Source organism: Erpetoichthys calabaricus, chromosome 8 (genome assembly GCF_900747795.2).
Source record: "Erpetoichthys calabaricus chromosome 8, fErpCal1.3, whole genome shotgun sequence".
In the NCBI taxonomy this organism is placed as follows: Eukaryota; Metazoa; Chordata; class Cladistia; order Polypteriformes; family Polypteridae; genus Erpetoichthys; species Erpetoichthys calabaricus.
In genome coordinates this window covers 79,213,598-79,231,369 of record NC_041401.2, presented here as the reverse complement: position 1 = coordinate 79,231,369, position 17,772 = coordinate 79,213,598, and the positions used below count along the sequence as shown (strand labels likewise).

Genomic DNA, 17,772 nt, shown 5'->3' with positions numbered 1-17,772 from the left:
TATCATGCAAGCTGGTGACCCTCAGAAACTTGTCTTCTGAATGGCTTGTGACTTTGGGTCATCCAGAGCTCTTCATATCAGTTTCTTCCAGTTTCCAATTGCCTTTGGGTTGTGTAGGACACCATACTCACTGGTTCTTTGAATTTTTTGTGCAATTTCTCTAAATGAAAGGCCTACACTTCTAAGAGAGAGAATGCTCTCTCATTTAATTTGTTAAATGACATTTTCTTGCCATCACTGGAATTCACAATTTTAGAGGATGTAGAAATACAGTCTGTTCCAACTCTGCTTTAAGACTGACAGAGGGTTTTTAAGTAATCAACAGACATTGGGGCACTCGTGCAAATTGTTTGCTTCACCTTCAAAGGCTTAATTCACTTTAATTGCTGTGGAACATCTGTAGGTTGAAACCTATTGTTCCCTGAAGAAGGCCCATTTTTAATATTCTGAAATGTCCTTTTTTGTTCAGTTTTTGCCAATATAAACTAAGTTTAAATCTCTGGCAGTGTAAAACTTTTTATCATTGTAGGTCATTCAAGTGTAATCAGTTGAAATGCAATGAAGAAAAACTGAAAGTGGAGGTGTTCTAAAATTTTTGATTAGTAGTGTATATGTGCATTCCACATGTATAGTACATGACTGCTGCATTTTACTTTAAAATAAAGGAACCCTGTGCACCTGCCAAGCCCATCATATTGTTCATACCAAGTGCTATTGAAGTTACTTAGGTTTCTTTTTTTTCACATTGGTCATGCATTATAGGTGATGTGAGTCAAACTGAAACAGCCTCTGAACACACTGAATTATAGTAGAGAGTGCAGTGTAATATGTAGGAATGCATTTGGAGTAGGTTTTAATTATGTATCTGATCCATTCTAATATTGACAAGCTTGGATGATTGTTTCTTTAGACACTGCATTTAAATTTGTAATGGGTTCAGTTTCTAGCAATGAGAAATATATTCTGATAAAATCCTAGTCATTAAAAAGAGTGTATGTTGTCTTTCACATGATGCATCTTCTCTTATTAAAGGTCGAGTCCTTTAAACAGATCGCTTAGGTTTATTTTTTTTTTTTTTCTGTTGTAATTCCTGAGATTGAAGCCTGAATTTGGTGCATTTTTGTAATTGCTCTACTGCAAACAAGAAGCAAAACTGATATTGCAAATTTCAACCACAATTGTGAAGCTGTAGGAATTTTAGCAGATTGATTGTCTTTAGCATTCTGACTTTCAGCCTAGTATGTCTTCTTACAGTGAACCATAGTTACATGTCTCTAGGTCATCGTTTTGATTAACTTGCATTGAAGTGTAAACCTGCAGAAAAGAGAATCTGCATAATCCTTTTATGTACTACATGTGTATGTTGTAATTTAGAGTTTGTGTAACTCAGCGGATTTTTTTTTTTTTTTTAATATAATGTCTTTTTGCTTTTGGGATGTGCTTATCTTAAAGTGTGTTAAGTTTTGCAGTCTTTTTTTAGGGGCAGCTATTTTCTTACTTGAGATTTTAGTTAAAAGATGTTTTAATGCTGTCTGACTAGCTTCGTAATGACAGAGTACAAAAAACTGTTAAATGGTTATTTCTTTTTCTATTAAAGACTATTGGTTTAAATATGGAACTGCTCAATTTTGCTGACACCAAGTGTGTAAGTAACAAGGGACCAGAACTCACTAAGAAGTCCTTGCCTTGGGTTAGAGATTTGAGCGAACTAATAACTTTGGATGGGGGCGTGTGAGGCCACACTACATTTAGATGTCTGCTTCTGCAGCATCCCAGTGGACTGTGAATGAAATAACCGTGAAAGTTTGTTGCTTGGCAGTGTATTTTTAAATTCTTGGGTAGTTCAGTATACTTGTTTTTTTCAGTATTTAGAACACTGTTCATGTTTGGGGTACATGGTTTTTAGTTTTCAAATGAAAAAACAAATAGTGTGTTTAGTTATTCATATTGTGTAATGAATATTTAGGAAAGTGAGTAGCTCTTCCTATTTATGCATTCTGTCAGGATGTTTATCTGTTAAATATGCTGTATTTATTTACCCTTGAATGGGTTTCAAAATGTTTAGTATTTCCAATATTTTCTTTTTTATAAATATGAAAATCTGTAATAGTCTCAAATTTTTATGCTAACCTAACTTATCTTGCCTGATTTTACAATTATTTCAAATATGTTTTAGAATTGCACCAACTGTAATGTTAGCTAAGCTTTTCTTTGCTACTCAGTTAAAGGTTTAGCCTTGCTTGCGTAACCACTATTTTGTAAGTTTCGTCATCCTTTGGCATGGCCAGAGAGGTAGCCTTTTTGGATTTGGGAGCAGGAGACAGCTGTTCTGTGCAGGCCAGGTAAGGAGAAGAGGGTAGGTTTGGCATCTCTTTGAATCCATAGTTGCCCAGATCAGTGTGATTTTTTTTTTTTTTTTTTTTTTGTATAGTTGAAGGGAAATATGGTTAACGTAACGTAATGTTATCCTTCAGTTTGGCCAATGTACCATTCAAGTGTTAGACTCTGCTTACATTTTGGTGTGGTGTTTTTCTCCTGCCCCCAAGGCTATAAATAACTATGCCACTTTATAGTGATTTTTGGCATGCTATCCTAATTATCCTTGAGGCTGTTTTTAAACCCCTGGTACTGTGGATTCATTGACTGTTGGATTTATGAAGCGGAGGCAGTATGGTATTTTTGAATGGAAATTTTTTTTTTTTTTTTTTTTGTCTGCAATTATCTTTCTTTGAACAAATTCAACTCTTGTATGTGTTTTAGGTTTTTTGCCTTTATTAGCCAGTGATCCATAGATAGAAGTAACATCTCCGTTTAGTATAAACAAGGGGGCTTCGCCCCCTGCTCGCCTACCCCCGGCGTTTTGAACCCGTGCCCGCTGGGCAGCCGTAGTTTCAGAGGCGCGTTGTAGGAGCTTGCGTTGTTTTGAACCCGTGCTTGCCCTGCTTCTGCAGTTTGAGACGCGCGTTGTAGGCGTATATCCGTCAGTCGAGCTCGTTCAGTTTGAACCCGTGCCTGCTTTGCCTCCGCAGTTTCAGACGGTGGGTCGCGTTTGGCGTTTTGTACGATCCCAAGCAGCACATTATTCCTATCTTCACTCCGCAGTAGTACCAGGCACAATATGGCGGTGACGCCTGCGCCTTCACTACGCAGTAGTGCCACTCACAATATGGCGGCGACGCCTGCACCTTCCGTATTATGTCGGGTTTTACCATGTTGTGTAGGCGTCTTTGCCTTTCATACTGTCCCGCGCCTTCCGACGCGTGATGTAGGCGCCTGCATCTTCCGGGTCTGCCCCCGCTGTGTGGTGTGGACATTTAACTGTCGTGTTTTCTGCTTTTATATTCTGTATCTCGCTGTGCATGTGTTTCGTGCTTAGGTTTTTTTTGAAGCTGTTGCATTCCAGTTTTCATCATCTGTAACCTGCTCTCCATGTGTTTGGCCCCGTTCTTTAACCTCTTTATGACGTTTTACTTTGTTTTCTACTCTGTCTTTTATTTCTGACCTCGCTTTATCCTGCTTTTGTTTCAATGACACCTGGTCCGTGGTGATTTATATTCTCCCTTTTTCGAGTACTAATTTCCGTTTGTTTGCGATACTGTGATCTTTACCTGTACTGTCAATAATGCATCACTGTAATGTGATCCACCTATGCTGTATAGTTTGGACGTGTGAGGATGACGTACGTTTAATAAGGAGCATCCGCCCGTGTCACTCTGGGGGCCCCCATTGTTAATACGGAGCTTCTTCTGAACTATCATGCGGTGCATTGTAGACCACTGCGGACTCCGTGGTGTTTCCCATTTCACTTTGTAGGTCGGTCAGTCGAGCGGTTTTTTTTGGACCTGTGCCTGCTTGGTGTGCGGCATGTCAGACGGTTCGTAGTCTCTCCCGTTTCACTTTTGGGGGGGGGGGGGGGCTTTGTGTGGCGCTTGCGCACGTTCGTAGTCTCTCCCGTTTCACTCTGGGGAGGGGGGCTTTGTGTGGCGCCTGCGCACTATGTCTCCTGCATCCACGGGCAGGTCCCTGCGTCCATATCCGGTTTACCATTCACGGTTAGTAATATGGATGGCAATTGCTGGGTGTTAATGGTACTAGCCTATCAAGAGTTGAGCATAGCCAGTAAACAGTAGTTAAGGTCCTTTCGAAAACTTCAAAAATCTTTACCATAAGTTTGAAAATCTTGAGACCGCTTGGGCATTTTGTTTTGGATTTTGTGGGTTCTCCGGCAGTAATTTTTTTTACAATTTTAAAGAGATGATCAGGCAGATTTTTCTTGACAAGTACAAAATGCTTCATTTATCAAAAGGAGTATATATTTCTGTGACTTGTGTTTGCTGCACTGTAGTTTGATCAGTGGGCACTTCTATTGTCTTGTATCACCTTACTTATCACTTTGTAATTTCTTTGGTCTGTGTTGTTGCTTATTGCTGCTATGCATCTGTAGCAATTACATGTCTGAATGCTCTTACACACCCAAGTGTGGAAATTAAGTTTTAAAGTCCTGGGTGGTCAAGATTTTTGGACTTTTACTGTAGAATTGTTAAGGAACAGCTTATAAATATGCAGTGAGAGGTGTGGTTGGTTAATATTTGGTCTAATCTTTCCAAGACTGGTAGTAATTTAATATCTACTTTCAATTTCAGAGCTGAACAAAAATCCAGTGGAAGGCTTCTCTGCAGGATTGATAGATGATAATGACCTTTACCGATGGGAAGTGCTCATCATTGGTCCCCCTGATACACTCTAGTAAGTAGCAGTGTTGCTGTTCTGGAAGGAATAGGAGTTTTATTTTTGACACACTGCTGTTTATTTTAAGCATTTCATAAAGCCTTCCAAAACTGGGAAAACTATTTCAATGATAGTACTGTGTAGTGGATTGATTGTCTTCACATTATTTGCTTCTATTTTCCTTAATTAAGTACTTTTTGATATTTGTTTCTTTTACTAACAGTGAAGGAGGGGTGTTCAAGGCACATCTAACTTTTCCCAAAGACTATCCTCTTAAGCCTCCAAAGATGAAATTTATTACAGAGATCTGGCATCCAAATGGTAAGGGAGAATATTCACTTTATCCAATAGTTTGTTCATGTGATGAGACTGAGTACATTACTAAAGTGTAATGGAAGTGCATTAAAGTTGGAGCAAAATTAGCATTGCTTGTGCCCATTGACTGTCTAAACTATATTTTAGGAGGAGGAAAACAATGTATAATATTTGAATTGACAGCTTGATGGGCAAAGAATTTTAATCTCTAGGAAAGTAAAGTGGAGTTTATTATACAGGTCTGCAGTATTACAATCAAAATGTGCCTTATAGAGAGAGTGAAATTTTGACATAGCCTCCTTGACAAACTGCTGGTCTTTTCTTTAAATCAAAGTTGCACAACTAAATCCAAATGAAGCATTTTTGCTTTTGTGGCATGTGTAGAGTGTGTGGTTTTGTGTGTGTGATGTTGGTTTTATGTACTGTATATTTATTACATTACACATACATACTAGGGGGCTTCACTCGCCAACCCCTGTGTTTGGTTTTCCAGATACACACTTTAAGTTTTTTTTCTTTTCTTTAAATTGTTGCTATTTCATTAGTTTCACTTTTATTTCAGAACTTTGTAAAAACAATATTTGGAATCTTTTGAGTCCCAATATGCTGAATCTTTTAAATGAGGTCAGTGAGACATGTGTTTAATGACTTTGTACCATAATTCAGGATAGGTTTCTCTGTTTGGAATTTCAGCCCAGACAAAGCGATCTACATCATCAGCAGTTAATAATTTTTTTTGCAAAGTAACCAATAAATGCATGTGAGGTAAACCACATTTTTGAAATTCTCTGACTTAAACATCAAAGCCTTCCAATATTTACATACTTCCGACATATCACTTGTGTCCATATATTCGATCTCTATTTGCCTTTTAGTTATTTCTCCGAGTAGTAATTTCTCTTTTTGCGCTAATGCGATGTTTACTTATTTTTTTTTTTTTTTTTTTTTTTCTTTCTTTTTTTTTTTTGACACTGTCATTTTTTTCTGCTTTCATATTCTGTATGTTGCTCTGCATGTGTTTCGTGCCTACGGTTTTGTCGTTTGAATTCAAGTTTTCATTCTCTATCCTGTTCTGCATGTGTTTTGGCCCCTTTGTTTTGTAACCTCTTTATGACGTTTTACTTTGTTTTCTACTGTCTTTTTTATTTCTGACCTCGCTTTTGTCCTGCTTCTTTTTCAAGGACTCCTGGTCCGTGGTGATTATTTTCCCTTTTTCGAGTAATAATTTGTTTGCGCAACTGCGATCTTTCTTTTTTTTTTTTTTTTTTTTTTTTTTTTTAATATACTTTCTAATTTTCCTACTTTCATATTCTTTAACTTTGTCCATATTTGTATCACGCATATGTGTTGGGTTTTTTTTTTTTTTTTTGCCTTTTGAATTCCACTGCTTTCATAATCTGCTCTGCATGTGTATAACACCAACGTTTGTGAACGTGTTTATGAAGTTCTACTTTGTCTTTTACTCTGTCTTTTAATTCTAAGCCCGATTGGACGTGCTTTGTTTCAATTCCACTTGTTACGGGCTGATAATTTCCTTATTTTCTGAATTTGCACCTAGATTATCTTTTTTTGCTCATTTTTCTCTGAAACACTTTGAGTCTCTTTTCTCTGCACTGCTTTCTTCTTCGCTTAGTCATCGACGTTTCATTTATAACGTATTGTCGTTAAGCTTTAGAGACCCTGGATCTGTGTGTGCTCAAATCCTTTAGACAACTGAATGTTTTGCTGCTCCGTTGTCTTATTTGATATTGATTGTAAGTAGGGCGTGTCTTGCAAGAATCTTATGTTCTACGTCATCACAAGACGGTCCTGGGTCAATCTCTTGGCAAAATATCTCATGTTTAAGGTTTGCGGGTTTTTTAACTGTCTTCCGTGATCTTAACATGAAGATCACGTCTCAACACCCTACTGTTTCTCTCCAGGATTTTTTTTATAATATATAGTATATACACCCACAACCACACCCACACCATGGACCATTCTAGGTGAAGCTTTTTTTGACATTTCTTGTCCATACTCGTGGTGCACACTTAATCTAATTAATCAAAACTGCATGTCTTTAGATAGTGTGAGGAAACGGGAGCACCTGGAGGAAATCCACACAGATATGTGCAAACTCCACGAGGGAGGATATGAGATGTGAGGCAGCAGCGCTACCACTTTGTCAGTATTCCGCCCTATTTTGTGATGCATAAACAATTCGTTGAATGAACTTTCCTCTCTTTCACTCTATTCCCTTTTCTGCATGTTAAATAGCAATGTCCAAAAACCACAACCAGGTAGAATATGCTGTTGTGTGTGTCTTTCTCTGCTATACAAGTGTGGAATAAAAAAAATGTCCCATCAAACATGGGAATAAATGCCATACATCTGAATCCCTACCTCTAAGCATTAACTATCAACATAAGTAAGCATGAAACATGGAATAAGCTGCTGAGCTTTTCTTGGTCTTTAACATCCCTAATATAAATACAGTCTGCTTTCACTTTTGACTGCCTAAACACATGGAATAGAACTATGCCCAGATCTCCACTTTTCCAGATTAAAAACAATTTCAAATGACTGATTTTTTTCTCTTGCAAGCAGAACTTCTGAAAGAGTGGTAATAAACAGTTTTCCTGCTGTGTTCCCATTGGAATTATTTATTTTTGTTGAATCTCCTTGTAAATTTTCAATTGAAAAGACCAAATGCTGTATTGTTGACTTGGGACCTATTTACTTGACTCTCTTTTTGGGTGGGTTTTATTTCTGGAACCTAGACACATCTATCAGTCTATTGAAACATGAGGCAGCACATTGATGCTTAAGAATCACATGTCAACTAGAGTGGTTATTTATAGATTGCAATACCCGTTCTGAAAATCCTTCCTTGGAACCAGATGTTAAACCCCAAAAGGCTACAAGATACCCAGATAAATGCAAACAATTATTTTATTTTATAAAATCAGCCGATAAGCTGGAATGGAGGGTTTTTTAAAAGCATAATATAAATGACACCAAGTTTTCTAGGGGAAAAGGTTTTCAGAAGGGTAGGGGTGTAGGTGCACTTTTTTTATTCCCCCCCCATCCCTAATTTTATATTTGTTACTGTTTATGAAGGAATTTCTTGGGTTCATTTAACAGGGAAGGAAATAAATGTCAAAATTAGCTATACAGCTGTTGCCTGCAACCTCTTACTTGTCTTACTGCCTGTATTGTACCCTGCTTATTCCACCCTCAACAGGGTGCTTCACTAATTGAGACTTTTTTTTTTCTTTCTTTTGATACAACCCAGTTTACTCAGAATAAAGGTCTTTACAAATCATCCTTTGCACTATTAACACTAGAATCCCTGAAGCCTATGAAAAAACTTGTAATCCCAGGCCACCTTAAATTCCTTCAGTTCTTCGTCTGACACATTTGCAAAACAAAAAGACTATCAGTTCAAGCAGCCTGCTATCCCATTTTCCAACCCCGCCCAGACGGATCAGAGTCTGTCACAAAATCTCCTGAGCTCAAGTCTCTTTATCTGGCAGTGAGGTACTGGTTTTGTATAGGGTAAATAATATATGGTTAATTGGAATATATACTTTCATGTGTGTTCTGGGTCTACAACGATCTGTGTAAGTGTAGGATGACAGGATCTGCTGAACACACAGCTAAAACAAACTTTTCCCATGTTATACTAATAATGCTGTGAAGTGTATAATGTGTAAAGACTTTAGTCCAGATATCAAATGAACACATTCACTTTTATTCAAGAATATAACCAAAGAAAATAAGTCATTCAATTTACATGTTGCTGTCAAATGAGTTAAAAACCCAAGGTCAAATGTCAATTGACAGGAAGTTGATATGTATTCCTGAATGATGCAGAGATAAGAACTGCTGCCTTGTCCCAAAGGTACCGGGAGTCTGGGCACTCCGCTTTTTGAGTAGTGAGCTGCTATTCTTAATAGACTCAAATCAAATGTGTGTTTTTAACACCCGATGTAAATTTTGGCTACTTGTAAAAGTTGGTGCTTGGGATTTTTTTTTTATTTATTATTATTTATTTTTTTTAATTAAGTTTATTCTGTCAGTGACGTTCACGTGGTACAACAAATGCCATCAACTCAGAGAGAGAGAGAGAGGCAATTTCATCTGCATTCTTTTCACAAGAGCAGTGATGACCACCGTTGGCACTTTGGTAGATGCCTGCTCAGAACTATTTGTTGTACCAGCAATCAAAGATATGATATCCGGTGACCGCTATTAGACTACCATGCAGCATTTGCTCTTTGACAACAAAGACATCCGTGCAGAACCTGTGGAAAAAATGACAGATTTGCTGCGACCTCGGACATCGTGCTAAGTTTGTGTTTTGAGTCACGACCCCAGGGCAAAGATTTTCCGAGTCTGTGGTCATGAAGCTTATGGAGCCGCTTCCGGACAAAGGCAGAACCGTAGTAACGGACAGCTTCTTCACAGCTCTAATAGACTGCTGCTCCGCAAAACAACTCTGCTTGGCACCATAAGTAAAATGAAACTTCCACCTGCAGCTAAAGTCACTTCGGTACACGAGCAATTCACCACACTAGTGTTTAGATCTGGCAGTGCCATGCTGATGGTGTATGTGCCCAAAAAGAAGCCTTTGATTTCATTCTGTAACAGCCGGTGTAAAAGTTTGCTACCTGTAAAAGATATCCCTGATGGGATATAAACAGACACAAATGCTGATAAATCGTAACGTCTTGGTATCTTGTCACTTGAATTTTGTTATTCAGTTTTATTCTTGAATAAAAGCACACTTGTTTCATTATACCTTTGCGAAAGTGTTTATATTCCAGTAACCACTTGAATGAGATCAAATCTGTCTCTGCCTCTCTTGTGCATGCACACACTAACACGTCTATTTGAAAACACTATGCCATTTGATGCAGGCATCAACCACAGCACCAACTGAGGTCATCGCTGCTCTTGTGCAGGTCGTACCAACGAACTTGCCTTTCCCTCTCGGAGTTGGTTATCTCCATTCTTTTCACATCATTACAGAATAAAACTGAATAATAATAAAATAAAAAAAAAAAGCCCTAACATTTACAAGTAGCCAAAATTTACACCGGATGTTAGACTCCAATCAGATGTATGTTATTATGTAGTAGTAATAGTAGCTCACTACTCAAAACGCAGAGCACCTGGACTCAAACCCAGTACCTTTTAGGATAAGGCAGCAGTTCTTACCTCTGTACTATTCAAGAATACATGTTTACTTCATGCCAATTGATATTTGACTTTTGGGTTTTAACTCGTTGACAGCAAAATGTAAATTAAATGATTTATTTTCTTTGGTTATATTGTTGAATAAAAGTGCACGTTTGATATTTGGACTGAAATCTTTGCACATTATACACTTCACATCATTATCAATATAACATAGAAAAAGTTCGTTTTTGCTATGTGTTCAGCAGTTCCTGTCATACTACACTTTACACAGATTGTTGTAGACACAGAACACGCATGAAATGTATGTATTCCAAATAACGATATTTACCCTATACAACTCCAGGCACCTCACTGTCAGGTAGAGAGACCTGAGCTCTGAGAATTTTGCGAGTGACTGCAGCTTTGTAGACTTTTGAGGGGGGTATGGGATGCGATAGAATAGAGGGCTGCTTGTGCTAATTGACACATTTTCAAAACAAAAGAGGCTGATGGAGAGGTGTGAAGGAATTTAAGGTGGCCTGGGATTACAAGTGTTTTTGTTGGCTTCAGGGATTCTAGTGTTAAGGGACCACAACTAGACATGGAATAATCAATCGCAGCACTGTAACACTAGCCATCAGTCGGACAGAGATGTTGAGTTTGAGCTTTTGCTCGTATACTCGTTCTATTTGCATAATAACTAATAACACTCATGCCGTGCAAAAATTATACAACATTGGTAAGTTTGTGCAGTCTTCAGTCCTAGATGACCATTCCCAAATGGCCTAGTTCCTTATTTACACATTGTTAATCCTTGATTGAAAAGCGAGATTTCTTGACAGTGTACTCCTTTGCAAGTGTCCAGCAGATAGCAAGGTTTATTAAAATGTCGTCAGTCTTTTCAAAGGCACAAATTAATCAAATATTCTATTTTACAGCAAAGCACCTGTTGAACTTAAAAACTGAACTCTTAGGGTTAGGGGGTCTATCAAAAGGCAGCAAGTGTACCTCCTTCTCACTCAAAGTAAGTGCCTACACCTGCCTTACTGTCCACTAGCAGGGCCGACAGAATTCTTAAATCACTTTGAATATTATTAAGACATTGTCATGGATAAAGCACTCCTAGTACGCTTGACAATATTGTTTAGTTTTAAAGCCCGTTATTTGTTGGTTGGAAAGTTTAAAGCATCCCCCATACAGGAACAAAAAATTCTATTTGTACTTCTTATTTGTAATTGTCTAAAAGTACACTTCTGCTCCCAGTTTGTTGGTTTAACATTTGATGTGCCTTAAATACAAGTCCAGATATTATTTGTATACGATTCTTGAATTTTCTCCTTGCTTTAAGTGAACAGTTGCATTATTGTTTGTCTGCATTTTCAACTATATGTAGACTTAATTAGCACTATCGCATAATGGTTTTAGCCCTTTTATTTTAAAATGGGCAGACTTGATTCTATTTTGTTGTATTTTGAGTTCTGTGGTTGGAGGTGGCTTTTGGGGTAAATGTTCATGTGTGTTTATATCCTGTGGGAAATTTAGTGTAGTAAATAGCATAGTAACACTATATGGAAAAACTGTGCATGGGTATTGCCACAGCACTTGTATTGGAATTGGGTCTTTGCATGCGTTTTGTACAATTTTCCACCTATTAAGATATTCTTTGCTACAACTTTTAGTATCCTTGTCATACCAATGGAAAAGTTTGGGAAGATCTTTAACTTTCTCATGTAGGGCTTTTTCTTCGTTGATACTTTGGTATGTTCCTGAATTTAGTTGCCTCAGTATTAAAGAATTGTTTAGGTTCTTGGGCATAAAACGGATACTGACCATAGCAGTAACAATCCTCTTTAGGGAGGCTGGGCTTTGATATCCATCTTGATAAAAGGATGTGTCTGTGTCCATCTGGTTTCTATGTCTGTCATTTCAACAGATGTCACATTACCACAAATGTTTAGGATGCATCATCTGTTAGAAAGAAAAATGCAATGGATTTTATTACTACATTCATTACAAAATGTGTTCAAAATAAATCTAAGCAGTCAATATAGAAGTATAGGACTGTAAGGGTTTCTGGAGCTGAAATGAAGCAGCCACTAAATGGTGCTTAGGAAGAACTAATTTGTAAAGCAAACTATACTTTTAGTCCACATGCCGTATGTTTTTTATTTTATGGTTCGAAAATGTCAAGTAGAACTTTATTATACTTGAACATGAAATTACTTTGGTCAAGTGAATTAGAACTGTATATATTTTTAATGTTTTTTTTTTTTTTTTTTTTTTCTCCAGTAAACCACTATCTAAAAGTGTCTTACAATTCCGTTACAGTAATCCCTCCTCGAACGTGGGGGTTGCGTTCCAGAACCCCCTGCGAAAGGTGAAAATCCGCGAAGTAGAAACCATATGTTTATATGGTTATTTTTATATTTTCATGCTTGGGTCACAGATTTGCACAGAAACACAGGAAGTTGTAGAGAGACAGGAACTTTATTCAAACACTGCAAACAAACATTTGTTTCTTTTTCAAAAGTTTAAACTGTGCTCCATGACAAGACAGAGATGACAGTTCCGTCTCACAATTAAAAGAATGCAAACCTATCTTCCTCTTCAAAGGAGTGCACGTCCGAGGGAGAGAGAAATTATCGGCACTCCTGGAATTTTCCCAGAAAATGCACCATTTCTCCCAGAAAATTGTTGCAACTACAAATGTTTTGGTATACACATGTTTATTTCCTTTATGTGCATTGGAACAACACAAAAAAACTGAGGGGGGGGGGGGGAGCCAAATCTGACATGTCACACAGAACTCCAAAAATGGGCCAGACAAAATTATTGGCACCTTCAATTTAATATTTGGTTGAACGCCCTTTGGAAAAAAAATAACTGAAATCAAGCGCTTCCTATAACCATCAACAAGCTTGTTGCACCTCTCAACTGGAATTTCCGACCACTCTTTTGCAAACTGCTCAAGGTCTCTCAGATTTGAGGGGCGCCTTCTCCCAACAGCAATTTTGGGATCTCTCAATCGGATTTAGATCCAGACTCATTGCTGGCCATTTCAGAACTCTCCAGCGCTTTGTCTTCAACCATTTCTGGGTGCTTTTAGAGGTATGTTTGGGGTCATTGTCCGGCTGGAACACCCATGACCTCTGACACAGACCTAGCTTTCTGACACTGGGCCCTACATTGCGCCCCAATATCTTTTGGTAGTCTTCAGATTTCATGATGCCTTGCTCACAGTCGAGGCATCCAGTGCCAGAGGCAGCAAAACATTCCCAAAACATCTTTGAACCTCCACCATGTTTGACTGTAGGTACTGTGCTCTTTTCTTTGTAGGCCTCATTCCATTTTCTTTAAGCAGTAGAATGATGAGCTTTACCAAAAAGCTCTACCTTGGTCTCATCTGTCCACAAGATGTTTGCCCAGAAGGATTTTGGCTTCAAGTACATTTTGGGGAAACTCCAGTCTGGCTTTTTTATGTTTCTGCGTCAGCAGTGGGGTCCTCCTGGCTCTCCTGCCATAGCGTTTCATTTCGTTCAGATATCGACGGATAGTTCGAGCTGACACTGTTGCACCCTGAGTCTGCAGAACAGCTTGAATATGTTTTGGAGTTGATTGGGACTGTTTATCCACCATTCGGACTATCCTTCATTGAAGTCTTTTATCAATTTTTCTCTTCCATCCACGTCCAAGGAGATTAGCTACAGTGCCATGTGTTGTGAACTTCTTGATTATGTTGCGCACAGTGGACAAAGGAACATGAAGATCTCTGGAGATGGACTTGTAGCCTTGAGATTGTTGTTTTTCCACAATTTTTGTTCTCAAGTCCTCGGGCAATTCTCTGCTCTTCTTTCTGTTCTCCATGCTTAGTGTGGCAGACTCAGACACACAACACAAAGGTTGAGTCAACTTTTCTCCATTTTTAACTGGCTTCAGGTGTGATTGCTATATTGCCAGCACCCGTTTCTTGCCACAGGTGATTTCAAATGAGCATCATATGCTTGAAATAAAACTATTTACCCACAATTTTGAAAAGGTGGCAATAATTTTGTCTGGCCCATTTTTGGAATTCTGTGTGACATGATGTCTGATTTGGCTTTTTTTCTCAGTTTTTTTTGTTGTTCCAATGCACATAAAGGAAATAAACGTGTATACCAAAACATTTGTAATTGCAACAATTTTTTTGGGAGAAATGGTGCATTTTCTGGGAAAATTTCAGGGGTCCTGATAATTTCGGCCATGATTGTAATTAAGTAGCAGAGAGTGGTCAGGGAGCAAAGTAAAGCAAATGAGCAGGAGGCATTGGAATAAGTTATAGCAAGTGAATCTAGTAACGCAACTTGGAAAGCGGGACATGTCCTTTGTTTAAATAGGCCCATAGGGTGGCAAGATTTATTGTCACAAATTTGTATCCATATCCCCTAAAGCTTATACCATTATGTTTAATTTTACTTTTAGTCTTTCTTTAATGTATTCGGCACCAAGGCTTTCATTTCGTCTTGCCTTTGAGAAACTGTTGCAAACGCTCAACTCCCATGCAACATTTCTTGGAGTTTAAATATAGTTATGTTATAGACATAATTATCAGTAGTGTTGATCAGTGAATTTCACCAAAGCGTTATTTGCAGCATATTTGTTGTGTGTTTTTGCTCGTTAGTTGAATTATTTCTGAATAAGGAGATTTTTTTTTTTTTCCCCCAACCCCCCCCCCCCCCCCAAACCCCATAATGCTATGCAAGGCCAGTGCAATATTCTCCACAGCAGTAACGGCACACATTGGATGGGACTGCCCCCCAGGGGTATAATGCTGATGATTTGCATTACAGACTCTGAGAGTAACCGCTAGTGGTAGAACAGATAAGTAAATAATGCAGGTTCTCAATTTTTATTTTTATGAAACATGTACAGCATAAATAACTAGTTTTCTCTGCTTGTTACCAAATGTACTTCGAGTTCAAGTCAATATAAGAGAAGGAGGCATGTGCCATATGCATACATAATTAGCCACATGGAGATAGAAAAAACAAACCTTGATGGAGCCTGATTTGGCACTCCCCCAAAACACGGATGACCTCTGAAATAATACTAATACCAAAAGATTAGTACTATTTACAAGACGTTTCTCACTTTAGTTCTTCTCCATTGACTTGAATGCATGTGATTTCTCTGAAACTCAAGGCAAAGTGAACACTATGGAGTTCACTCATCACTAATTATTAATTATTATTTATTATTAATTATTAATTAATCACTAGTTGATTGTTGACCTGGATTCTGATGTATTTGTCGAATGTCTTGCTTAGCCATTTACATATGAGAGTCAAGGAAATGATATTTGCCCTTCTTGTTTGAGCAGTATCTCTCTATTATACAGTGGTACCTCTGGTCACGACCGCAATTCGTTCCAAAACTCTGGACGCGACCCCAACGTAATTTCCCCATAAGATTGTATGTAGATACAATTAGTCCATTCCAGACCATACGAACTTTATGTAAATATATATTTTTTTTTTTAAGCATAAAAATAACTATGCCATAGAATGCATAGGGTAATATTAAACTAAATGTCAAAATATTGAATAACACTGAGAAAACCTTGAACAACAGAGAAAACTAACATTGTAAGAGTTCGCGCTAGACCCTTACAAAAGGCTCGCTGTAAATACTTTTTTAATGAGTTTTAAGCACAGGGGAAAAAAATTAAATGCCACTTCTCTTGCGAAACTTTTCAAACCATCCTCTACTGGCTATAAATTCCTCACCTTCGCCACTGGAAGGATTTTTTTTTTCTTTTTCAGGCCCCATGAATCTTCCTGGCTTTCTCACATATGATCAGCTCGCTTACGCTATCCCCTGCAAGTTGCTTCTCGTTCAACCACACTAGCAACAGTTTTTCCACCTCTTCCAGCACTTGAGGCTTCTGCTTTTTAAACATTATAAGTCCTTTTGCAACATCAGCTGCTTTGTTAGGCCCTGTATATGCAAACAAAAGAAAATGGGGAAATGGAGAATGGCACATCATTGGCGTGTAGGGAAACTGGCCACCAGTGTTTTTGTTCACCACCAGAGCGTATGGTCGCGAAAAGATACAAAGTTTTGGCAAACTTTTTGATCGTAACCCGATTTGTACGCGTTTTGGAAATGTTCGTGACCAGAGGTTCTACTGTATATCCATTTATTCATTCATCCCTGGGACAGAAAGACTAGGGAGATGAGACATGATCTTCACGTGATGATCATGGAAGACACTTAAAAAAACCTGCGAGATGAAAGAGCTTGGCCATGGAGTGTGTCGCGGGGACCTTAAATATGAGACTTTGTGCCAAGAGATTGACTCGGGACCGTCTCGCGGAAACGTAGAACATGAAATTCTTGCAAGACACGCCCTACTTACAACCAATATCAAATAAGACCACGGGCAGCAAAACACTCAGTCGTGTAAAGGCTTTGAGCACACACAGATCCAGGGCTCTCAGCGCATATAAAGCGTATAAGGACAATACGTTATAGATGAAACGTTGAGGGCTAAGTGAAGAAAAAAGAGAGATTCCAAAGTGTTGGGAGAGAAAAAAATGCAAAAAAGAATAATCTAGGTGCAAATTCAGAAAATAAGAAAATTTAATAATCCGCCCGGAACAAGAAGTGGTGGGGGGGAACATGTCAAATCAGGCTCAGAATTAAGACAGAGTAAAAGACAAAGTAGAACTTCATAAAGACGTTCAAAAATGTTGGCGCTATACACATGCAGCGAAAGTTAAACAATATGAAAGCAGTAAAATTCAAAAGTATCCAAAAAAAGACAGTAAAGATCACATTAGCATTAACAAACGGAAATTATTACTCGAAATAAGGGAAAGTAATAATAATCATCCCGGACCAGATGGAATTGAAAATCTAGCTGGTCCAAGAGAGGTCAAAATAAAAAAAAAAAAAAAAGAAGACAAAGTAGAATGTCGGAGGTTCAAAAATGTTGGGGCGAAACACGTGCATAGCAGGTTAGAGATTATGAAAGCAATGGAATTCGAAAGACTCAAAAAAGGCGTTATACACATGCAGAGAAAGTTAGATTAGGAAAGTAGTAAAATTCGAAAGTCTCAAAAAAAATATAGTAAAAATTTTATTAGCACCAACAGGGAAATTTATTGCTCGGTGAAATAATGGAAAAGCAAATAGAGATTGAATTTATGGACATAGGAGATCTGTCAGAAGTATGTAAATATTGTAAGGCTTTGAAGTTTAAGTCAGAGATTTGTAGATCATCTAATTCATGTTGCCATCAGGGAAAAGTAGTGTTTGTTCCCAATGAAGAGGTGTGTCCGCGAGAATGAAAAGATTTGTTGTTTGGTGAAAGTGAAATCCAAAAACACTACAGGCAGAATATCCGAGTCTACAATAATTTGTTCGCGTTCGCATCATTCAATGCTGAAAACGTAGATTTTACACAATAATGGACCATACGCTATGAGAATCTGTGGTCCCGCAACAATTTAAAGCTGCGACAAGTTTAATTTTGAAGAAACCACACTTTGGTCAGGTGTATATTTATGATCATGGAGAAGCGGTGCA

General features: G+C 38.0%; 1 protein-coding gene across 1 annotated transcript in view; it reads left to right on the top strand.

Annotated features, from left to right (window-relative positions):
- The window catches only part of ube2g1a (ubiquitin-conjugating enzyme E2G 1a (UBC7 homolog, yeast)), a 34,166-nt gene that overhangs the window by 2,501 nt on the left and 13,893 nt on the right, over positions 1 to 17,772 (top strand). The window contains exons 2-3 of the mRNA XM_028806923.2: positions 4,644 to 4,746; positions 4,952 to 5,049. Coding sequence (XP_028662756.1) covers positions 4,644 to 4,746; positions 4,952 to 5,049 — 201 coding nt within the window. The remainder of the gene's footprint in view (positions 1 to 4,643; positions 4,747 to 4,951; positions 5,050 to 17,772) is intronic.